The sequence below is a fragment of the Talpa occidentalis genome, unplaced genomic scaffold (assembly GCF_014898055.3).
Source record: "Talpa occidentalis isolate TD23 unplaced genomic scaffold, MPIMG_talOcc4v2.1 talOcc4.5, whole genome shotgun sequence".
Taxonomy (NCBI): Eukaryota; Metazoa; Chordata; class Mammalia; order Eulipotyphla; family Talpidae; genus Talpa; species Talpa occidentalis.
The window spans coordinates 113,917,360-113,943,590 of record NW_023604861.1 but is presented as its reverse complement, the minus strand read 5'-3'; the positions used below and the strand labels follow the sequence as shown (position 1 = coordinate 113,943,590).

The window sequence follows — 26,231 nt, the reverse complement described above, 5'->3', positions numbered from 1 at the left end:
GCACTGTTTTAAGCAAAATGTATTTCCCAAGGTTGCTTTCCTAACAGCCTTGGGGCCTGTTCTATTCCTGAAAGCCTGTTTTTTCTCCTTAGAATATCAGTGTTACTTTTCAAAATGATAAACACTCACTGCATGCCAGCAAAGCACTGTGCTAACCCAGGCACCGAGACCCAGGGATGAATGCCCAGACAAGGGGCTGTGGGCCATCCATAGGGAGCCCCAGACCAGGCAGCCCTGAGAGCAGGTCATCACAGGTAGGTGGGGAAAGAAGTCTGTGCTGGGCCCAGATCAGGAGTGGCCTCAGCTGTCGCTTGAGGCTCCAAGTTCTTATCACGAGTCCTTGAGAAACGGGGTGAGGAAAGGGGGAGCATTTCAAAGAGGGAAGGGTTCTGGATGGCTCGCTGACACTTGGCCTTTAAGATGTGTGCTGTGTTCTAGAACCACAGCATGGCAATCTCCCGGGAGCTGTTTAGAAGTGCAGGATCTCAGGTCCCACCCAAACCCATGCAATGAGGGGATCTCCAGGTGACCCATGTATACAGTAAGGTCTGAGAAGTACAATTTTAAAGAATGCTTACGTTACTGCCACTCAAAGTCTTTTTTTTTTTTTAAGATTTATTTTATTTATACAAGAGCCAGGGTACAGGCCAGATGCGTGGGAGGGTGAGAGGATTCACCAGAGACAGAGTGGGGAACAGAACAGACTGACGAAATATACTGCTGAGGGGAGCAGCGGGTGAGACAGGAGAGGTCTGCTCACCATGTGGGTTGCTTCGAGGTCAGCGGGGATCGAACTGGCACTGCAGAGGCTGTGGACAGCTTCACAGTGCTGCGCTCAATCGTCTGTGCCACCAGGGAGCCCCGCCACTCAAAGTCTTGACATAAAGGCAGTGGCCAGATGGAGGCCATGTGGCTGGTAGAAAGAACCCAACGAGGAGTTAGGCACTAAGTCCTCAGCGAATGTTAATGGCTATCAGATAGGCCTTTTCCCTTGGCCAGCTATGTGGAAAGGGACAAATTCTGGGCTACAGTTTCCCATATGCATGGGGATGGGAGTGGACTATAATAAACTTCATAATTTCCAGTTCTAAAGCTCTAGATCTGTGGTTCTACTTGACAAGACTACTTTGTTCCCCTTACACTGAAGTAGTGGTTCTAATAAATAGTTGCAGTATTTAATACAGCCTAGCATATAGCAGGGTTCAACAAACAAATGCTGCATGAAGTGCTACAGGAATGGCTCATTTGTAATTAAATTCAAGAAATGAAAACCTGTCATGAGCTTCCAGGACAATCAACCACACCAGTGTGTCAGGTTTAAATGGCACTTCTGAAGGCAACTGATACAACAAAATATCTTGCTAAGGTAGCATTTAAGTAACCAACCTTAGAAATTTACTCATAAGTAAAATTCACAATGGTGAGGCCCTTCATACTGGCCTAACTGTGGAACTGAAGTTTTAATGGAGATGTCTCCTGGGTAGCAGGCAGAGGGACAAGTACTATCTAGCAAGACTGCTACTTTATTCAATGCTCACCCTATATCTTCTCCCTTGATGAGATGGGAGACACAAGGATGCATGAGAAAAACACCAGTGGTTCTCCATTTGACTGAATTTTGGAGTACCCTGGAGAGTTTTAAGACTGCCAGTGCTAAGGGATCATGCTCAGCGAAATAAGCCAAAAAGAAAAAGAAAAATACCGGATGGTCTCACTCATAGCAGGAATCTAGAAAACTTAAATAAGGGACCAGGAAAATGAATATAAGAAAGTGAAAATCAAAATCAACAAAAAACTATGAACCAGAGACACTTTTTGGGGGTGGGGGCGGGAGGGGAAGGATTGGGGTCAGAATGGGGTGTTTGCAATTGTATGGGGGAATATAAAAATAAAATTTAATATTTAAAAAAAAAAAAAAAAGACTGCCAGTGCTTCGTCCACACCCAAAACAAAAATCAGAAATTCCAGGGGTGGAGCCTGGCATCCATAGGTTTTAAAATCTTTCCAGATGATTCTAATATGCAGTCATCAGCATTAAGAACTACTGCCCTGAGTAAAAATTCACCATCAGCAAATCTGGGGCTTAATAAATGCCAACACCAACAGTTAGAAACTCCTCATTCTCTGAGAGTTCAGCAGGTAACCAAGGAGAGACAAGACTAACCAGGTAAAATGGGGAACAAACTGAATGACTAGCAATGGAGCAAAGACAATGGCTTTGCTCCATTGACTTCTTATCCAGTGCCAAAAATATGCTACCTTTAACAAATGATGTTTTCATTTATTTTATTTTATTTTATTTTTCTCTTGTGTAGAAGAACTGGGGTGTAGCCAGAGGTGCAGAGGTTGGGGTGGTGATGAGACAATTCACCAGAGACAGAGTGGGGAGCAGAACAGGCAGATTAACTGAAGTTCACTGCTAAGGAGAGCAGAGGGAGAGACAGAAGAGGTCTGCTGTGCCATATGGGTTACCTCCCTGGCAAGGCATCAAGCCCAGGCAGTAGGGGTGATAGCGCTGAGACTTAAGCCCTAGGCCACCAGGAAGATCCAAAAAATGAGGTTTTCAAAGTTGTTTTCTTAAATCAAAAATAGGCAAAAGTATTTTATTTTTAGTGATGTAAAATTTTTACTGATAGTAAAATTAAGAAGAAAAGCAAAGAAATGACGATCATAAAAAGTCAGGACAATAATAAGCTGAAAGGAATGTTAAGATACAAAGAGATCTTGCTATTTTTCTTTTAAATTGTGACAAAATATACATAATATAAAATTTACCATCTGAGCCATTTTAAGTGTACAGTTCAGCACATTCACACTGTTGTGCAATCTCCAGAACTCTTGATCTCATAAATCTAAAACTGTATCCATTAAAAACTAACTTCTCATTCCCAGGCCCTGGCAACTACCTTCTACTTTCTCTGTCTATGAATGACTACTGTAGGTAGCTCATATAATTGGAATAGTACAGTATTTGCCTTTTTGTAATTGGCTTATTTCACTAAGCATAATGTCCTCAAGGTTCATCCTATGTTGCATTAATGTGTTACAATGTCCTTCTTTTTCAAGAGTGAATAATAAATACCCCACTGTCCATGTATATCACATCTTGTTTATCCATCAATGGCACTCAGATTGCTTCTTTCTACCTTTTGGCTATTGTGAAAGATGCCTGTAAGTATATAAATGTGCAAATCTCACTTTTAGGAGTCTGCTTTCAATTCTTCTGGGTACAGACCCCGAAGTGAAATTGTTAGATCATATGGTAATTCTATTTTTAATTTTTTTAGGAAATGCCATACTATTTTCTAGAGCAGCTACATCAGAGTTTTCATTAATAACAACAAATGCTTTCATGGTACTGTTAAGTGAAAAAAAGTTAGTTATAACTTATATATAGTATAACCTCAACTATGTGGAAAAAAAAAAAGCATAAGAAAAAAGATGAAGTAACCACATGAAACTGTTAAACGACAGTAGTGCTTTCTGCTTACATTCTCTTCTTTTCCAAATTTTACTCTTGACTAATTTTCTATGATAAATATATACTCCAGTGACAATCAAGGAAACAGAAGTGAACAACATTTTATAGGACGCATTTTTCTTTCTGGTCATCACATCACCCATTGCACTTAGTCTGAACAGCCCATTTAGTTCACCAAGTTCACTAAAACAAAAACACATACGCACTTTTTCCCCTTCATAACTAAAGGACACACTAGATGGCCAAATTGATTTCTGAAAAATTTTAAGCCCACTATAGCAGTAATATAATAGAACTCTCAATCAAAGTAAATAAGTCTTTTCTCCTCTTGGTCCAACTTGACAGGCCTTTTTAAAAGCCTTTCCTCTGCAGGCAGGGCTCTTCAGCTGGGAAAGCCATGCTGGAATCTGCAAATAGCAAGGAAGGCAGACAGGGCCACGGTGGGTGGGGAGTATGCTGACCCTCTTTCATGGCGCCTGCAGCCAGCCGCTTTAGGCCAGCGCTGACTCCTGTTCTCACTTGGTTTCTAGCCTGGGCCAGCTTAGCTTTCCTTCAGTAGTGGGTAAATCGCCTTCACACTGTGAGAGACAGTAAACTGGATTGAGAAGGGAGGGATGGAGGAAAAAGGGGAAGGAAGGGACTTGAAGGATTAATGAGCTGATTTCCATAAAGGTTTTGACATCTTGGAATGAAAAGCGGCCTGTAAGAGCAGAAGCCCAGTCCTTTTTCTCAGGCCATGTTGCCAGCTGGCCATTCATCACCAAGAATTCCCCAACAACTCCATGGCTATTGCTTAATCACCTCATATAAATCCTTATTAATCTTGCAAAGTCAAAACACAAATATATGACCAAAGTCTTTATTTTATGTGCCCTCAATTTCAGGGTCAAAATTTTAAAAATGAAATTGGTTGTTCAATGGCTCTGATGAATTTTTTTTTTTAACTTTCTGTGGGAATAAAAAGACAAATAAATGACACCCTCACTAGTGTTTTTGTACTTATTGGACTGAAAGAACTTATGCAAGTGATCAAATAAATTCTAGAAGCAAAAAGGTGTTGGTACTAAAATTTAAACCAACAATTTTTTTTTTTTACAGTAACATTAACGTTTCATAGCTTATGCTCAAAAGATACAGACAATCCTTACTAGGCACAAAGGAACATTTACTCCTCTTTCATGTGTAAGTTGCTAGGGACATAAAGGAACCTCTTTAGCAGTGCAATTTGGAATACTCTGCACTGTAACATTTTTCACAGCAAAGGCAGGTGAGAATGTGAAGACAGGGGTCCCCTCTGTGAAGGACCCACCAGAACCCTGAACTGGCTCATCTGTTAGTGTAGACAAATTCCTTCTGGGGTTACACCCTCAGAGGACCTGAGGGACATGGGATGCATGTGACAGGCTGAGGCCTCATCAATTATATCTAATTTTGTACTTTCGTATCGAGGAACCTGAAGGTTATCCTGTCAATGGTGTGGATAATACAAAAACACTGACACGTGGCTTGGGAATGCACTGGGCTCTGGCAGCGTTTTTCTCCTAAATGCTATTCCAGGCTCTGAGCACATCCTGATTAATATTGTAAAAGTGTGTTGGGGAACAAGAGGAAGCCTGGTGTAGGATCATCTATAGACCACTCACAAAGTGGGAAGTTCACACCTGGATAATAATGAGTTGACTGTACTGGAAATATGAAAGTGGCTTTCTGGGACTTTCAGCAAGCAAGGTAGAAACCCAAGGAATTGCAGGGATTCATGCCTTTGTGTTCTAGGAGAAAAATGAGAGCAGGTGGGGAGGGCCACAATGATGATGGAAAGCCTGAGGAGAAAACTGCAACAGGAAGCATAGGGGAGGTTCAAAGAGGCCAGGAGGATTCCTCATTGAAGAGGAGGCTGATGGCAGCTCTGTTGCCCACCATCAGGCACACAAAATATGGAGGACCACTCTGATGGCCAGTGTATTATTCCACCTTATTCTTCCCATCCAACATGAAGGAATGGACTCAGAAAGTCAGTGAGATGTTAATTTCTATGAGGCCCAAGAAAGGGTTGCAAGTGAAGGGGATAGAATCTCCTTCTTTTCAGCACATTAAGAACCAATGCAGTCCCTGGAGGCAGGGGTTTCTACAGCATGGTTTCTGGATAGCCTTGGCTTTCTGAACCCCAGAAAGAACAGATAGAAAGTCTGGGTCTCCTAATTAGTAAGCAGGTGAGAGCACAATTCCCCTGTTATCTCAGGGAAGACATTTTGAGGAAATTGAGACACACAGAAGGAAAATAATACTAGGCTCAAGGAAGCACTTTATAGTTATAGTTCCTCCTCTCTAAATAAAAGAGAGAAAACAAAAAGTAGATCTAAAATGAGAGGCTACACTGGACTATGGAGGAAGATTACGGGTGCTCTGGTGGTGGGAATGGTGTGGTAACATACATCTGATGAGTTGTGAGCCTATACTCCTAAAGTGCATTGGTTTGTAAACCAATGTTATCTCAATTAAAAAAAAAAGCAATATCAACAAATAAATAATAATAAAAATGAAAGGTTAACCATTTATTTATTGGCATTTTAGACACAAGAGAATTTCCCCAACAATATCTCTGTTCAAAGCTGTAAGAGCTTAGGCACATATGGAGACACACATCCACACACTGACAAATTCTTCTCTGGCTCCCTTCCGCCTAAAGGTTTCCTTCAGGAGGTTTTACTGCATGGTCTCCACATATTTCCTCAGTTTCCTTCTCTGCCACAAACTTTATGTTCCAGAAGGACTAACTTCCTAATAGGTCTCCATGTCCACCAAGCTGTTTTGTACACCGTGTCTCTGCCTGTGACTCTGGGATACCTGTCCCAGCCCTGGACACTTGGCAAAATTCTATTCATCTCTTGGAGGCTGGTTCAGTGTTGGCTTTCCTCTGCAGTACTCCTACTATATACATTTGCTGTTACACTTACCATACTGGATGAAAATCATTTATGTACATACCTTTCTCACTTCCTGGATATGAGTTCCTTGAAGTTAGGATTAGTTCTTCCATATCTTTGTACTCCTGTATCTCTTAACACAAAGCTAACATGTAGTCTTGTGTTCAACAATACTTTGTCAAATTAAGCTGATTCGTGGGCCTCACACTGTCCACTGCTTAATTTGCTGTATATAATGGGAAGCCCAACAAAAGCACATTTTTGAAAAAGAAAAAAGAGGCTATGTTGGACAACCAGTTCTTAATCAAGCACAACACGGAATGGGGTAACGTGACCATCCCCTGAATGAACTTTCTGCTGTGCCGGACCTCAGAGAGGCTATACCAGGGCCTTGGAGTAACACTGTCCTGCCAACCCCAGAGACCTGCAACATGGATTCTGAACTCGGTGTTATAGACAGTACTCCCTGTGCATTAAATATTCTTTTCACTCTATCTTTTCATAGGGAATTTCTAAGTTCTAGAATAAACTGACAATGGCAAGGATGAAAAAAATATATAAATATTCACCCTCCTTTGCCTTTGCTTATTCAAGCTACTCTATGAACCTACCCTCTAAAAGTGACTTCCATGTCTTTTTTTTTAATCCATATCCTATTGGCACGTCAGTGCCTGCTCAAATCTTACCCTGATCTCTAATCTTTCAGTTTCTGTAGCAACTACACCTCTGTACCACATATATTAGTTCACTACGATCTTTCATTGTACTAACACAGAGCAGGGCACAGAACAGGTATTAATAAAAACAAGATGACTGGTAGACAGATAAAAAGCCATATTACATGTCTCCCAGCCACACAGCAGTTTTAGAAAAATTGTCAAAAAAATATTTTTCTTTCTTTACCACAACCCGAAGTTCTAAAAAGATAAATACTCCAATAAGTTTAGAAAAGTCATGCCAATGACTTAAAACTCCCACAAACTAGAAACAGCAATTCTCTAATGTATTCCTAACCCTTGATAACTCTTTGCTCATGTGGGGTTTTAACATACCTCTTGGCCAGCCAGAGTTTGGCTTTGGTACAAAGAGCAACGTCAGCCAGCTCCTGCTGAAAGTATGTATTCATTCTGTACTTGGAGTCTGAGAAGGCTTGCAACAAATGAAAAACCTAAACCAAAAAAGAGAAGAAGCAATATCCTGCTGTGAAAATATATTTTTCCTAAATGCTCAGTTCCTCCCTTTTAGGTTTCCTCAAAATATCCCCCTCAAAGAATACAGACACCTGCAGACCATGGCTCTAGTTTCTTTGCCGAAAAGCCTATTGGTTTTGGAGGTTGCAGTGAGCCGGGAGAATCTCTGTCCTTACTCCATATCTAGGCTCCGAGTTCCCTGCACAAACTGCAAAAACAGGTGACTACTCTGTGACAATCATTTGATACATTTGAGTTTTTAGTTATAAGCAATCAATAGATTGATTTTAGCGAAGAAATGAAACAAACATCTTTGTCTATGTTAACAGTCACAAATGGAAAAAAAGTACCTTTTAAAGTCAAACTCCTCCTACCTAAGAAAAATGGATCATCTGAGAGTCTAAACTGTTTACAAGTCTGTGTTTACCGGAAGAGGCCTGGCTGGAGAAGCAGGCCACCTGATACCAGACAGTGATTTTTGTAAACTTGTTAGATTTTTTACAGATTTTCACTGAGATGTCAGGAGAAGCAGCACTTCTCACCCTTACATGACATTACCTACATGAGAAGTAAGCAACAAAGACAAATCATATAGTGTCTCCAGCTGCCTATACCTAGAATGAAGGCTACAGTTTCAGCAGATACATCGGTGACTGCGTGCAAGTGTGTATGTGTACACATGTGTGCACACACAGGCATGTGTGGTGCGTCAGGTATGCACACTCGGTGATGATATGAACAAGGCCCTTGTGAGGAGTACCAAGCTGCAGCAGAGAAAGAAAGTGGACGAGGGTTTAGACAAGACCCTCCAACCTTGGCTAGTGCCAAGGAGCAAAGCCAGCACAGACAAACACATTGAGAACTTTGAAAGCCTGTTTTAATAATCAGTTTGTTTTCTTTTCCTATTGCCTCCTAACTCTAGAGCACCACATGAGTCAAATACCCAGATTCAACTTTTCCTTTTCTTTCTCTCCTGTGAATGAGGGTCATAATAGATGTGAATACGGAAGGAGTAACGAGAAAAAGGAAGAGGTCAAGATAAAAGAGACCCAGAATCATCAGCCCCTAAATGGGTGTGAGCTGGCAGGTTTTCCTGGGTTAGACATCTGCAATTACCAAAACAAACATCCAGGCTAAGCACTTTATATTTAGAGTCTTCCCCCGCCCCCGCCCCCCCCCACAAAAAAATTGACTATGTAGCTGCAATATATTTTTTCTGAACAGAAGTAGCTGTACAGGAGAACGCAAGTCCCGATGTGGAGATTACACATGGTCGCACTAATAATGGATCTGTTATTTCAGAAGCAGCAGATCAAATATCACTACTTCACCACACCCCCGCAGGGACCCAAGCCACCCGTCGTGAAGTCTGGAGAAATGGGTCTGGCTGGGGCTTCTGTTCTTATGTGGTGACTGCCAGAGTGAAAAAAATACCTCCCTCTGCCTGAATCCCCACTATCCTGAAAGAGTTGGCAACGTCCCCGGGTCTTGCTTTACTTTCCTCCACAGCTGCACAAAACCAACCACCGGGGCTTTTCATGGTGTCACAGGATCGTAATTAATCAGCAGACACCAGCAAAATACATGACTTTGGAATTTACTTGTAAAGAAAGCTGTGAGATTTTCAAATGCCTCTCATTTAGAAGCAATCACTTCAAAAATAACTTCTGATGGATGTTTAAACTTAGTCCTATATTTGCTCACCTTACTTGGCAAAAACAAGGCTGTTTTTGAAACGCTTGGTAGCTCTGGTTTAAGAAAATCAGCCTACAGGTCCATCAATTCTGTCACCTTAGGCACAAACCAGGCAACAGGCTATTGTATTGAACAAACCTTAGGCACAAACCTTAGGCACAAACCAGGCAACAGGCTATTGTATTGAACAAACCTTAGGCACAAACCTTAGGCACAAACCAGGCAACAGGCTATTGTATTGAAGACCATTTTTTCAAGAAAACAAATGAAAATATTTAAATACATGACCACCCTCACATGACATTCAGTGTGGAGTTTCACTTGTTCAAGAAAAATGAAGCTCTCCTTTGGTGTGAAAAGCAGAAGTAAGGCCAGGCCTCTGGAACTACGGCCTAACGTCAGAGCAGGCGCTTTTGGCAGCTCGCAGGAAGGATCCATCAGCTCTGAAAGGACTGCAAGGGCCAGGCAATTCCTCCTCCATGCCCCCTTTCCTAAAGTTCTGGTCCAAAAGAACTTCTGGGCTAAGCATATGGTCAAGCCCAAGCCTGGGATAATTTGGAAACAACTTATAATACAGGACTACACTGAAAAACTGAAGCTACTAGAATTGAGGAGAAGACTCACTGAAGCACATGGGAACTCGACAAAGTGCAGGCCACTTTGGGGACCCCACATTTGCAATAGGATCTAAATGTTCAGTCACTGTCCTATGGGCTGCAGCACTGGAAAAGCAGAATCCCTGTTCCAGTTATGAATAAATGGAAAATCAATAGCGTCCCTGGCTCTGCCGGTTGGATTTATAACCTGTTTGGTGGCATTGCCATTATTTTCCTCTTGTGCTTGACCTCCCCCTCCATCAAGTCAAGTGCACAGTAGGAATTCAACAAGCATTTGCTGAGCTGATGTTGATGTCTGGCGCCTCTTCCCTATATTAGCTCTGCTTTTAGGACATGTCCGTGGGTTTGGTGAGCTCCTGTGGATGCCAACCCTGCATTGGTAGTAGAGACAGAGCTGGATGACACAGAGCTCCTCACTCCAGTAGATCCTAATCTCGTGGGGAAAGCATGAAGGCCGGATTAGTGGTAAGAAGGCAGAGAGAGTGGGAGGATGACACGCTTTGGAGTCAACTACTAGCTGTGGCACTTTGGGCAACTTGCTTAACCTCTGCTTCCTCAAAGTAAATAGCATATAATAGCATCTACTTGATATGGTTTTAGAGAAATTTATTTATTTATTTTTAAAAGATTTATTTATTTATGCATACAAGAGCTGGGGTACAGGCCAGATGTGTGGGGGGTGAGAGGATTCACCAGAGACAGAGTGGGGAACAGAACAGGCAGATTGACCAAAGTAGATTGCTGAGGGGAGCAGCAGGCGAGTCAGGAGAGGTCTGCTGTGCCATGTGGGTTGCTCCCTGGCTGGCCGGGAATCGAACTCATGCTGCAGTGGCTGCGGATTGCTTCATAGGTTGCATCTTAACCCTTGCACCACCAGGGAGGCCCAATTTAAAAGAATGTATAATATTTGGCACACCCTAGGTACCTGATAAAAAAGTTATTGTACCTACTCAATTCCTCTGACTCCCGAGCCCCTATCGTTATCATTTTTTAAAAATGTCTCTCTGCTCCCCTCTCTTCCAGTCCTTGCTCCGAAAATAATCAGAGAAGGCTTTGCAGAAAAAGTGATGTTCATGTCTGGTCTTAAAAACAGTCTTCCAAAATTGGGGAAAGAATATACAGGAAATGGAAACTTAATTATTTTTTAAAAAATGAAAGGGTATTAAAATATTGAAATTGTCAACAAAAAGAGTGAACCTTAATGTAAAATATAGACTTCAGTTAATAATAATGTGTCAATATTGGTTAATTAATTACAACAAATATACCACACTAATGCAAGATATTAACAGGCAAGAAAACCCAGGAGAGGGGATGGGAAGGAGGAGTCTAGATGACCTGGATTAATATGAATTGGAACTGAGTGGGCCCACTTGCACTCTGATTTTCTCATTAACAGATGTAAACTTACACAATAGATGAAGATCGTACTCTAAATGTATTTTTTCTTCCTTAAGATTTTTGTAATCGCCTTTTCTCTAGCTTACCTCAATGTAAGAATGCAGCATATAATATACAACATATGTATTAACTGACTGCTTATGTTATCAGTGAGCTTTCTGTAGTTAACTTTTTGTAGAATCAAGAGTTGCATGCGGATTTTCGACTGCGTGGGGAAGGCTGATTCTCCAAATCCCACACTGCTGTATATGGGAACTCTCTGTACCACCTGTTCAATCTCTCTGCAAATCTAAAAATACATTAATTAAAAGAAAATATTGGCACTGCTTAGGGGTCAGCAAAAAGCTGGTGTGGCACGGTGTGTACTGGATGGCGGGAGACAAGTTGGAGAGGGTCGGGTCAGACTGAAAGAGGTCTTACATGTAGCTTTAAGGGTACACAGAACAGGGTACCGTGCCAGCAAAGACCTCTGTGTGATCTGATCTGTAACTAGAAAGAAAAGGTCAAGGGCAGTGCGGAGGGCGCGCTTAGAAGGGGGCAGGATGACCAAGCCCACTGCAATAGTCTAGACAAGAAGTGGTGAGGGTCAAAAGCAGAGGCTGAAAACCAAAAGCCTGGGGCCCAAAAGTGGCTGCAGATGTTTTATTTGGCCTAGACAGTATTTTCAAACCGTCATTTATGATTAATGATGTGAAACTGGGAGATTTCACATCAAAATCATCCTGATTTCCAACTTCTTTAGAAAAGAATAAGAATATCTGGTAATCAGGGGTTCACATTCATACAGACAACAGTTTCCTGGTCAGGCTGAGGAGAGCAGCTGGCCCCATATAAGAGAAATGCATGCTCTGGTTCACCATAGTCACCCCTATTGCCTATTACTCATTGTCACTCAGGTGGAGTGCCAATGTCATTTATCACTGTTCTTGTGCCGTTGCTTTTTTTACTCATGGAGAATCAAGAAAAAAATAAAATATTTACTGAACCCAAATCTCTATCAAAAGGTTGAAAACAAAGGATGGATCAAGGGGGCAAGCTATATGTAGGTTCATGCCCTCTGTTCACTTACCTGCTTGGCACAGGTAGATCTCTGATACTGTGATACCGCCAACCCACCCCAATCTAAAGGACAGCAGCAGCGATACACTGAAGAAAGGACACGTTTGAGAGACATTCTGGAGGCGGAAGAGGCAGAAGTTGGCAACTGCTTTAGACCTGGAGTTGAGAGTGAGGAAAGAGAAGGGGGCAGCAGATGCAGCATTCTTCAAGGTAGGGAGCATAAGAATATATTATGTAGCTGGTCTGGGAATGAGGAAGGGGGATTTAATAGGTTTGGTTGAGAATACCCATATGATGATCACTCTAGTTAGGATAACTTTATCTTGCAAACTGGGAATTCTCTTGAGAGTGAAAAGGAGCTCTATTTTAACGCTGGGATAAACCAGGACACTGGTTACCTCTATATACTAGGCCCCTCAGAGAAAGGTTAGAATGAATTTGTAGGTTTCATAAGCAAAAGAAATGGAGGAAGCTTTGTTGACTTAAGATAGCTGAGACCCTCAGAAAGAGACCAAAAGCACCTACACAACAGCCAAATACAAACCAAAAGCATCACCCGAGACTCTCCCAGGCCTGAAGCCGTGAGAGATGAGGTGATCATGCCTTGCACTCTGGAAGGGGTGCTCAAAGGAGCAGCTGAGAGTGGCGAGATTTCCTAGCCCCTGAGATGCAGGCCTTAATGAAACTCTGTGAGGATCTAAGAAAGTCTGGAGAACCTGGAAGCAGTTACCCTCTGTCCACTCCCCTCCCACTCTAAACACAGAGACTCAGGGGAGCCCCCAGACATCTGGTTAAAGCATGGGGTCCATTTTGGCAGCTTTGCATCTTAAAAGCAACTCCGCAGAGCAAATGTAATGTTCTTTGAATAAATGCCACAGGCCTAAAAAGAGTCCTGAGGCAGATCCCTGAAAAAACCTGCAAGGCCCTAGTGAAATATGTCTGGTTTATGCTTCTGGACTAAAATAGTGACTTGTGTTCGACAAGATCAAGATGATCTATGGTTGTTTGGGAATGCAACGCTAAGATGGGTTTTCCTCTTCACCAAGCGTGGCTTCCAGGCAATTTTCCCCCTTATAAAATCAACAGCAGCTGAGCTCCAGAAACTAGCGGGATCCAGCAAAAACAGGACTGGGTTAGGTAGGCCATGAAAAAGGACAACCCCAATAAGAAAAGAGGTGTTCCTTTTGGAGGTCAGATACAAATGGGGTGAATGTATGGTAATCATACCACCCCAACCCCCAAACTCTAGATATCCATCAATCTACCAACTTTTTTAACTGTATTTTCTTAAAAATAAATTCTACCCTTCTTTTGCAGCATTCAGACTGGGGGTGAACACTTGTGCCCCCATCATATTCAGCCAAGTATAACATTTCTGTATCTGCCTGGCCTTCTCCCTGCCTTGCTCCAACCCCCACAGCTAAGTCAGAGCCACATTTTTCCAAGCTCAGTGTTTACACAGGATTTTATTTCGGCTGGTAAAACATCTGTATTTTTTCAGGGACTTAAATAAATGATCTATGCCGGGAATGTACAGTATAGGGTGATGTCAGGTCCCCCCTTTTTTTTCCACTCACTGGGCAGAACAGGCAAACATTGTTTCAGCCTGTCGTTGGGAATGTGAATATTTATCCTGTCGACTTAATTCATACAAACAGAACTAAAGGCAGGCAGGCAGGCAGAAGTATTTTATGGCTTTAAGTCAGACTGAAGGGGGGCGGTGAGCAGGGGGATGGCCGAGGGAGGAATCTAAACTTTCTAATTCACAGAAACATGCCTAATCATATAACTGCTGGGAAACGGATACAGCAAAAATTATTCAAAAGGCAGGTTGTGTTTGTGTGTGAGGGGGGAGGGGCTGCATGGGAGAGCAAGAGAGAGAAGAGTTCTCTAACTTACATGTCATTTCGAATCATAACAACATGGTTTAGGATTTAATAGGTTTCTGCTTCAGGCATATTAATCTTATCTCCAACCAGACCACAGGCTTCTGGGGAGCGCCCTTGGCCGTGACTTCCATGGCACAGGGCATGGCTGTCAGGTTTATGTACCACCATTGTCCTCTGGTCAGCGAGGTCAACATATTATTCTTTCTTATTGACAGTTCTTGTTACCAGACTTGGGGAGTCAGTGTGGACCAGAGGCGTGATGCCAGAATCCTGGGCTTAGTGGGCATGTGCCACCCACATAACAACCAATCTGATCCTGTGCTTGAGGGTAGGCCAGCAAGCATTACAAATGGTTGCTCCCCCAAATCTCAACCTGCTTATCAGATGAGAATACATCCTTAGAAAGGTCTTGGTGAGTCCCCACAAGATGACACTGGTCTGTGTGGCCCTGGTGGTACTGCCAGGAAAAGGACTCTAATTATAAGAATAATTACTTCCCAGCTGACTGCTGGGAAAGAGAATCACAGAATCACAGGAAATAGGCCGTGAATAGCTTTAAGGACTAAAATATACAAAACACAAACTCCCTAGAACCCTGGAGAGTCACAAACACTCCCACGCTCCTAACTCAGGAACCAAAAGACCTTACACCTAGATGATGAAACAGCTTAACTGACTGGTCTTTACCTCCAAAACTTATTTTACACATGGCTGCAGGGAAATTTTCTCAAAGCCAAGTCCTGATTTTATCACTCCCAATTTCAAAATCTTTCAATGACTTCTAACTACCTAAAGAATTTGCTGAGCACTGAAGTGTCAATCTACCTTTCTACTTTTACATTCTGTTCCTTCTACTTTGTGTTCGTTTGGCGGCCACACATGATGATTTCCCATTCCTGAAAACTAGAAATTTTTTCTGTCCAGGATGTCCCTCCACCTCTGCTTACTGAAATTCCCTTCACACCGTGAGGCCCAGCTCAAACACCACTCCCTTCATAAAACCTTCCTCAGCTTTCATCAGTCACCTCCCACCCCCACCTGAAGACTCTTTTCTCACTGAGCCCAAACAGCTCATTTCTTTCTTTCTTTTTTTTAACTTTTAAAATCCTGTCATCATGGTTATCAATCTACAATTTCCTGTCCTGGAACAGAGAGCTTTGAAGGAAAGGTCTGTATCCTTGTCTTCCTAGCTCCTGGTGCCCAAAAATATATATAGTCTGTATGGTGGAGAGAGGGGCTCAGTGATAAGAGCCTTCATTGATTTGGAATTCTACCACGTCCCTCTTGCAAAGATGGCAGGAGAAGAACCTGTATTTGCAGCAGCATTTGAAGGTGTTAAAAGCTTCAGTTGTCCCAGAGTTGGGGGAAATAGTACAGTCTTAAGAGAGTGAGTATACATTTGTTTTGGGTCACCTCTGGGCTAGTACTCCAAGTTTTACACTAAAATGAGGGTCCCATCACCCAGAAGAAGCACTGAGGACTCCAAGGTGTTGGGTAAAAGCAAGGTTTAGGAAGTGATGTCAGGGCCTCCCTGGTGGCCTACAGATTAAGTCTCAGCACTATCACCCCTTCCGCCTGGGTTCAATCCCCAGCCAGGGAGCTAACCCACCCATGGTGCAGTAGACCTCTCCTGTCTCACCTGCTGCTTCCCATAGCAGTGTATTTCAGTAAATCCACCTGTTCTTCTCCCCATTCTGTCTCTGGTGAATCTTCTCACCCCTTGTACCTCTGGCCTACACCCCAGTTCTTCAATGCAAAAATAAATAAATCAATCTTTAAAAAAGAAAAAAGAAAGTGATATCAAAGGTAGCTAGTCACAACCCAACATACATACAAAGGCTTGCATGTAAAGATATAACAAGTTACTAAACACTGATTAATGTTCTAACTTAAGAGTTCCGAATTTTAGAACACAGATAAATTTCTGAAAAGTTATGCATAAACTTTTTAAAATTACAAATAAATCCCAGTTTAAATTCTTTAGGAGAAGTTTTATCAATACCTTATAACTCATCTTTTCCAAATATTTATATCTAAACTATTGAGTTCCTTTACATTCAATACTGAGATCAATGAGAAACTCTTTGAAAGAGTAAAACCTGGGCCTCCCTGGTGGCGCAATTTAAAGTCTCAGAGCTATCAAGCTCTCCGCAGCCACTGTAGCATGAGTTCAATCCCCAGCCAGGAAGCTAACCCACATGGCGCAGCAGGCCTCTCCTGACTTGTCCACTGCTCCTCTGAGCAGTGTATTTCAGTCAGTCCGCCTGTTCTGCTCCCCACTCTGTCTCTGGTGGAATCCTCTCACTCCCCGCACCTCTGGCCTGCACCGCAGTTCTTATGTGCATAAATAACTTTTAAAAAAAATCTTTAAAAAAATAGTAAAACCTAGCAATGAAAAATAATATAAATAATCAGTTCTGTCAAGAGCTAATTTAAGCTATGCAGAGGAGGCAAGTTGGTAGTGACATATATAAACAAAACTAAATTGTCATGAATCAGTAATTGCTTTAAGTGAGGGATGGTTACATAATATTCATATTATGCTGTCTAAATCTGTGTATATTTAAAATTTCCTATAATAAAAGTCTAAAAAAGATTTAGAGAAGGCAAGAAAAATGGGAAAAAATATAACATCTAAGTATATAGGTGAAATCAATATAAAGAGAGTTTATGACCTAGTACAGAAAAATAAGACGTACATAAATAACTAAACTTCAAGGTAGAAAATAGTATGTGCTGTAAGAGGAAGGGAGAATAGGATCCAGAAATACTCTTGCAGGAAATTTTATAATATGGAAATTGAATAGATGATAAAAATGACATTTAAAGAGTAGTAAAAAGATTGATTTACTTAATAAATGGTATTAAGATAAACAACTAGTTCTTTGAGAAATAATATAATTGGATCTCTACCCAAGCTTTGCACTGAAATAAATTCCAGATGGAGAAAATAATCAAATATTAAAAAAGAAACTATAAAAATTCTAGAAGAAAACAGAAAATCTATAATAGTAAGGTAAAAACCAGGCTCTCTAAGAATGAACATAAAGCCACGAATGTTAAAAAAAAAAAAAGACACTCAAGTCTGAATCAGAAGATTTTTGCATGGCAAAAATTACTATGAATTTTCTAAAGTAAAGGCAAATTAAGGGTAAAATATTTGTCAATTTGTCTAAGGAACAAAATTCTCACAAATCGGTAACATAATGAAAATAAATGGATGAACTATGGTGGAGAGTTACAAACTTGCCCTACTCATAACACCCTTCAGTACCTCAATAATTTTTTCATGGTGCCTGTAGGCCAAAAGAAATACCTAATGGTTCCATTTATTAAGTACTTAGGTCCAAACAACATAATAAGTATTAATGCCCAAACAACATAATAGCTGAAAAGATAACACACGTAAGTTGAAAGAAATAATATTTTGATTTCATTTTCTAATAACCACAATTATTTACTAATGGGATGAGTGTTTCTGTTTGATATTTCATAATTTCCCAAGCCTTGGAATTACTGAACTCTACTACCCTCATTCCTGTTTCACATTGATTTTCTCATGGTACTTGCTTTTTATCATAGCAACTATCAAATACTCAACATTGCAAAAATATAGCTTCATGAAAAGGAATGTTAGTACGAGCAAATGTTGATAACTGTAAATTACTTCAAGTTAGTAGTTCACATAATATATCACAGATGGCAAGTGTCACTGTGCTTCTTTCCCAAATTTAAAATATGGCGCTTTGGCACATACTTTGGGAACTGCAAATATTTAGCAAAGAATATAAACAAGCAATTCACAGATGAATTACCAATAGCCAATAAACACATGAAGATAATTTAATTTTATTACTGTTTAAGGAAGTACAATTAAAACAACGAATTTTTTTAAAAAAAACTATTGATATGTATATCACTTCTCAGCCTTTTGGCTAAGATCAAGAGTAAAAACTATTGATATGCACAGAATTTTTAAAAGGGGGGAGCAGGATTCAAGGAAACAGACACTCTCATTCATCATTTTTTGAGAGTAACCAACAGAATCATGTTGATGCACATACAATATGTTCTTGCAAATGGTGTTGGACAAAGCAGCAAGGTGGAAGTCTGGCAGTTGCTAGTATATATATAGTATGGAAAATATGCACTATCTTCAGTCTTGCAATACGTACTTCTAGGAATTTACCTTAGAGAAACACAGGGAGGGGCAAAGGTATAGATGTGCAAGGACAATCTTCAGCAGCAGTGATTTTAATCGGAAAATTTAGAAAAGATCATTACAGAACCATTAAAAACAATTATGGGTTATTCCTCTAAGTATCTCATATTTAGCCAAGCTGTACAGTCATTTAAAAGAATGCTGTAGGGCCTCGCAGGTGGTGCAGCGGTTGAGCGCTGGGTTGTGAAGCTGCCGGTGGCCTCTGCAGCGCCGGTTCAATCCCCGGCTGCTCCCCGGCCACCGGAGGAGGGTCCCACATGGCGCGCAGACCTCTCCTGCCGCCCCTGCTCCCCTCAGCAGTGTACTTCAGTCCTTCTGCCTGCTCTGCTTCCCGCTCTGGCTCTGGTGAATTCTCTCACCCTCCCGCACTTCTGACTGTACCCAGTGCTTGTATAAATAAATAAATAAATAAATAAATAAATAAATAAATAAATAAATATTTAAAAATAAATAAATAAATAAAAGAATGCTGTACATTTATATGGACTGACATGAAAATATCTCCAACACATACTGTTAAGTGAAAAAGCAAGTTGAAAAAAATAGTAGGATCCCATTTTTATTGATGCCAATTATTAAGTGTGAGTGGGATTTGTACATGCAATGTTGCATATTTCTGTAATTTAGAATTTTTTACAGTAAGAATTTCAAAATTACAGACACATAGCCAGTTATAAAAATAGCACAGTTGGAGTACCACTCACTCCGTTCCCCCGAATTGTGACATCTTGTGTAACTAGTAAAACCAGAAAATTGACAAAGGCATTTTACTGTTAACTAGACTACATACTGTATTCAGGTCTCACCCTTTTTTATGTTCATTCATTTGTGGCGGGTGAGTGGAGGATTTAACCACCAATACAAGCAAAGCTACAAAACCTTCCTATCACCAAAATAGAAGAATGCCTTACTTCTGAAATCTGAAGCAGTAAGCGCTAAATAATATTCTTTTTTTTACCAGGAATTCCTTAACTCCATCCCCAATATGAAAATGCACATACTAATTACTGGGACAGGTGGCCATGTGGTATTTTTCACCCGAGATAAAAATTAGAGAAAATGAATTTTCAAAGCATCAAAGAGATGTCAGAACTTTTCCAAGGCTCCTCCTGGTATCCTCTTTCAACTTTTCAGATCTGTGCTTAATGTGGACAGAAGAAGTGGTCAGAGGAGAGGCCCACTGAGGGTAGAGAAGGCTGGCCATGGGGAGGTGGCATTATTCTGAAGAGCTGTAATACTATCTCCAACGTTGTCTTTTTTTTTTTTTTATAGAGGTATGTTTTATTTATTTATTTGTTTGTTTGTTTATACAAGCACTGGGTACAGTCAGAAGCACTGGAGGGTGAGAGAATTCACCAGAGCCAGAGCGGGGAGCAGAGCAGGCAGAAGGACCGAAGTACACTGCTGAGGGGAGCAGCAGGCGGCAGGAGAGGTCTGCGCGCCATGTGGGACCCTCCTCTGGTGGCCGGGGAGCAGCCGGGGATCGAACCGGTGCCGCAGAGGCCGCAGGCAGCTTTCGCAACCCAGCGCTCAACCGCTGAGCCACCGGGGAGGCCCTCCAACGTTGTCTTTTTAACAATCAAGGCCAAAGGAAATGTAAAGTTGTCATATTAATTTGCATTTCCCAGGTTTTAGAACACCTTTAAAGTTTACCTTGTAAAAAGAGTCTGACCCACAGAAAACTGTTTGGTTTTAGCATCTGGTCTACAGAGTGGAAATGCTGACCAGTTGATGGGGTTTGGAGCAACTGGACTTAGGAACCAGACCTAGCGGCTCAGCAGGCCTAGGCCTGGGCTGCAGCCAGACTCAGAAGTCTGCTGGCTTGCAGTACACTGTAGCAACAGAGACTGCTCTTTCTGAAAAATGAAGATGGAAAAAAATTTTTTTGACTCTTTGGTTGCAGCTTATTTCAAAGGTCATCAAAGTAAACAAAAGGAAGACTGTGAATCTTTAAAAGTCGCAAAGTGACAACTGTTTATAAAGTGACTGTTTATATTTTCACATGCAGGAAGGAAAAAAATGATTCCTCTAACCCCCTAGGAATGGAGATTTGGGTGGTTTCTCCTTCCTCCCCCCAGTTTGTTTGTTCATTTGCCATTCAACACCTCCAGCAGTGAGGTCCAAATATCTGTTACATCCCTTTTATGCAAAATTATAAAAGTCTATTGGGTGCTGGGATTTGTGAAATAAATAAGACAGTATCTTAAGAGGCAAACACCTCTCTAGCTCTAGCTCTTATTGATACCTGCCTCTCCCAATCCTGCTGAGCATGTGTATTACCCAAGGTCACATAGAAGGTCTCTCAAACTTGAGCCCAGTTTCCTAAGAGGGTACCTTAGAAGGTCATAGAAGGTTAAACTAAAGGTAAGGTCTAACTAAAGCAATCCTCTCATCACCAACAGTGACCAAAACAACCTTTACTCTTATGATAAATTTTCTTGGTAGAGCTCCTCATTGTCAGCTCTAGACAATCATCATAGATGAACTTCTCATTGGATTTTGTATCTGTTATTAAATACATCCAAGATAATGAAACTAGCTAGCATTTAAATAACCATCTACAAGGTACCTTTTTACATGGGATGTTGTATGAATTAATCAAGATGTGATTCTCACTCCTTTGTAAAGATTTTATATTATTTCTACTTACCCTTTAAGACTCAGTTCATCAACTCTGTTGACGTTCTCCCTGTCAATTTTAGGTCAAGGCAACCTCTCCATCCTCTCATCCCATAGTATTTATTATCTGAACCACTCATTTGGCACCTAAGATATGTTGCCTTGATTGCTATTTATCTTTTATATAAACCATGTTGTTTTATCTCCTAAAGAGCCTTACTGGAATGCAAATGTTTGTTGATTTGATTTTAAATTTAAGGCAATTACCATGTGGGTTGAGATAAACAGTACTTTCAAGGCAATAGTTAACTCAATAGTGAAAGTAAACACCAAGTCGGCTTGCAAATGGGTTAGCTTACAAAGTAAGATGACCAATGAATGCAAGCCCTCAAGATAGGAATATGTTTGTGGCATGGGCCATCAGCCTGCTCTTCCTGGTCTAGTAACATGTCATGTTTTCTACATGAATTCATCATCCCCCCTCTAAACTGACTTCAGCTCAAACAGTGGTGTTTCTCTGAAACCATCCTCCCAGGAACTGTTAAATTTATTTACTGAATGAGTGGCTGAACAAAACAATGACTCTCTCTAAGCAGCCATCTATCCATAATCTATTTTGGTCTGTCCCCTTTCACAGTATTGCTGAAAGGGCCATGAGGATCAGGTTTAGGGAAATTATAAGGGATTGTAATGGATTTTTCCCCATGAACAACTCCTCCCAGTCAAATATTTGGACAACAGGACATTGCTCTTGGTGCCCACTAGATTTATATTAAAAAAAAAAGGTTATTGTCACAACTAAAAGGGGGTGCCACAGGCATCTAGTATTTAGAGGCCAGAGATGCTGTTAAACATCACACAATGCATAGACCAACCCTCACAACAAAGAATTATTCAGCCCTAAATGTCAATGGTGATGAGGTAGAGAAACCAGGGTCTGTTGTAGCAGTCCAGGCTTTGCAGTCAAGAGTTCACTGACCCTTCATTTCCTCATCTATAAAATGGAGCTAATGACACAATTCACCTCATGAGGTTATTGTGAAGCCTGGAAGAAAATTGATGTGAAAAGTGTTTTATAGTTAGTTTTCAAAAATGAGTCAGCATTATTAATGGCTGACATACCCCTGTGTGACTTGCACTGTTCTGTATACTTCATGGCATTCTCAGTGTTGATATAGAAAGAGGACTACCTCACCCTGCTCCATTCATGGGGTATCGATGTTCTCGTTCTGCAGTATTAAGTAGCTTTCCTTCTTTTTTTTTTTTTAAAGATTTATTTAAGCACACAAGAGCTAGGGTGAAGGTCAGAGGTGTGTGTGTGTGTGTGTGTGTGTGTGTGTGGGGTGTGGTGAGAGGGTTCACAAGAGACAGAGTTGGGAGCAAAATAGGCAGATGCACTGAAATACACTGCTGAGGGGAGCAGTGGGCGAGACAGGAGAGGTCTGCTGCGCCATGTGGGCTAGCTCCCTGGCTGGGGATTGGGGATCGAACCTGTGCTGCAGTAGCTGGAGATTGCTTGACAATGCCAAGACTTAACCCCTTGCACCACCAGGGAGGCCCAGTATTAAGTAGCTTTCTTACTCCTCTGTGCTACCTGCTTGTGTTCTCTGTTTGGCAGGTGTTTTTGGCTGCCATTGGACCATTGCCTGGTAGTCATATCCCTTAGCAGTCATATCCCTTTGCTATATTTTTCTTTGTGCTTTCTGATGATTTTCCTAGAAACTTTGGTTTCTGACGAATCATCTTACTCCAGCTCATAACAATAATCAAGTGTATGGCAAAGATAAATAAATGACTATCCCCAGGTGGTTTGAGAAGAATGAGTTTAGTACTTGTTATCAAGTTTGCCTTTTTTGTCATAAGCTAAATTTTCTGCCTTTGTGATTTACATCTAACAATAAGTTGTGCCATTCATGTCTCAGAAGAATAATGTGGTGACCCCTGGGGGTATTAGTTCTCTTAGTCATGCCCTTCCAGAGGTTTCTCCTTGATACGTTTCCTCCAACTGAACATGCTCCATAAATTCACATATTTATAGGTATAATTTCCAGCTTTTTTGTTCTGCCTCAGTGAGGCAAACACTTTAAAATAAGCCAAGTAAGCACATTCTTATTTTTCTAAATATTTCCTACTGACTCAAATCAGGTAACACTTTAGCAAATACTTTAGCTTCCATTCAAATTATTTCCTGGATGAATATGGCCAATTTGCTTTCATTTTACTCAAAGGAAGCAAAGTGTCTTTTCTGTGTATAATAGCCTCAGAAAAATGGACAATGAAATAGTAGACTTTTGACCTTCTACTACAGACTATTTGAAATGTATATACATATGTGCATATATTTAAAATTTCACAGATCCTTTACTTTTTATTTATTTATTTATTTATTTAAAAGATTTATTTATTCATTTACACAAGAACTGGGGGTGCAGGCCAGAAGCGCAGGAGGGTGAGAGGATTCACCAGAGACAAAGCGGGGAACAGAACAGACAGAATGACGAAATACACTGCTGAGGGGAGCAGCGGGCCAGACAGGAGAGGTCTGCTGCGCCATGTGGGACCCTCACTCACCGGCCAGGAACCAAACAGGCGCTGCAGTGGCTGCAGACAGCTTCACAGTGTGGCGCTCAACCGCCTGCGCCACCAGGAGAGGCCCGATCCTTTACTCTTTTTAAAAAGGCTGAATAATAGTCCCAATCTTCTTGAAACTAATGAACTCTTAGTAGAAGAATCATGTCTCCCTAATAGGAGAACCTTAATGATCACCTAAAGTAGTTTGCTCAGAAACCTTTGAAGGGGCTGAGAAGGAAGAGGGAGATTTCTCACTTGGTCCAGAGGGATGCCTTCAACTTTGGAAATTAGTGATAATTTTATCATTGGGAGAACAAATGAAAAGACTGAGCTCATCACAGCATTATGAGGAAATGAATAAGACAGCTCATCAACAGGGAAATTCAGAATCTTAAATCTGTGGATTGGAGGCACTTACTCTTACAGAATAATACACACAGTCCTGAGGATGGAGAGCAGTCTTTAACGAAGAGGATTTACTTTCCAAGTATTATTATATACTCTTTTCTGGGTAATGAGACAGATTTGAAGATCCAGCAGAGCTATTAAAACTGACCTCTAACTCAAGGGTGTTAGTCTAAAGCAAGATTTTTCAACTGGAGCATTATTGACCTTTGGGGCCAGATAACTCTGTTGTGGGTCCTATCCTGTACAGTATAGGATGTTTACCAGCATCCCTGGTCTCTACCCACTACCTGCTAATGGAACACTGCCACTTGTGACAACCAATGATATCTTCAGACCCTGCAAATGTCCCCTATGAGGGGGAGTGGCCCCAATTGAGAAGCACTGCACCAGGCATACTAATCTGTGTACTAATACCATGTATTATATCTACTTTTGGGAAATGCTATTTAGCATAGCCTATATCCTCAAGAAGCTTCTGACTCATTCATTTACTCAGTAGAAAACCATTTGGCTCTAATTTTCTTGCTTTCTTCTCTCTCATTATATAATGGACACCACTCCCAACACCTCTAGGTCTCTAGCTGTAAAACTGAAATAATTTAACTAACCACTCCTTACCGCTCCGGGTGAATTTGACCAGGTTGCTTTCATTTTACTGTAAAGAAGCAAAGTATCTTTCCTGTGTATATTAGTGTCACAAAGTGGATATATGTATATAGATATGGCAAAGCTTTGTAGTCTTATGTTGCACTCTTATTTGAAAGGTATGAATATGTGCACATGTGTTTATAATTCCACAGATGCTTGATTTTTTTAAAGAAAAGGCAACATAGTAGTAGCTGCATTTTCCAGCTCTTTCATTCTGCCTTGGAGAGGCAAACACTTTAAAATAAGCTAAATAAGCACATTCTTATGTTCCTAAGTATTTCTCAACTGACTCAAATCAGGTAACACTTTAACAAATACTTTAGCTTTCACTCAGGTCATTTCTGGATGAAGTTGTCAGGAAGACCAAGAGTTTATGTGCATCACTGATCTCCTTGATCCTTATAAGATATACCATGCACAATTATAATTATTATTGTTATCTCTGCCCTGATTTCCCACAACTCTTACTTCACGCCCCTTGATCTTGACCATAAAACACTGTGTTTCAGTCTCCTGCTTCCTTCACTCCTGCCTTTGGGCAGTCCTGCCAGCTGCCCTTTAAACTTGGAAGAGTCTTCCCTTGCATCTGCCAAGCTGTTATTTCAAACACTTCCTCCTTACTCATGTCTGCCTGTCTGCTCTCCACATGAATGACCAGAGGCACCCTCCCCAAAGCAGAACAGGTTTAGGGTAAAAAAGCGATGAAATGAAATTCAGGGCATTTTTTCCACATTAAATATTTGAGCCTAGAAATGTTAAAACTTTTGTATTGTTCTTCATGGTCCTTTAAACTCAATGATAAATTACCTAGGCTATATGATATCCATCACTTGGTTGATACATCTCCTGTTATCTCCTGGACCTCATACAAGAATCACTTGTCTCTTATATTAATTTTAAACACCAAGTCCCTTTCTTCTACTTTAACCAAACATTTTCCAAATTTTGTCTGATCAAGTTGCACATGATCTACACAATCAAACGTTTAGAACAGAAATGTGGGAAGCTACATTTCAGAGTTCCAGGTAACTTGTCTGTCACATAAGTTTGGGAAGCACTGGCAGTTTACCAAATGTTCCTGCTTTTGTCAGTGTCTTAACAATTAGAGGTGTGAAGACACAGGCAGATGGCCTAAATTATTTAGGGTTTAGTTCTGAAGATTCTATCTACTTCTTCAGCAAGCCTGACAATATACACTTAATGTGTGTGATTCTGCATTCAACTTTTTCTGTTTCAGATTTGTTGGCTGTATCTCCCCAGTCATCCTGTAATATTCTGGTGATGAATTTATACTGTTTCATATCACCCAGGATTCAATTATCAATAGTACATTAGGAATGACCAGCTCAAAACGCCCTAAAACTACACATCTGAAAGCCTACCTGAAGTGTACTGAATCCAGCCCTTCCCTCACCATCAGGTTGATGAGAATGAGACACAAACTTAGGGTTTGTCTTTTGGTCCGAAAGAGGAAGGCAATTTTATTCAGTCATTTGGCCAGATTTGT

General features: G+C 40.9%; 1 protein-coding gene across 1 annotated transcript in view; it reads right to left on the bottom strand.

The window, feature by feature from the left end:
• The window catches only part of THADA (THADA armadillo repeat containing), a 287,428-nt gene that overhangs the window by 84,185 nt on the left and 177,012 nt on the right, over positions 1-26,231 (bottom strand). The window contains exon 30 of the mRNA XM_054687792.1: positions 7,458-7,573. Within this exon, the coding sequence (XP_054543767.1) occupies positions 7,458-7,573 (116 nt within the window). The remainder of the gene's footprint in view (positions 1-7,457; positions 7,574-26,231) is intronic.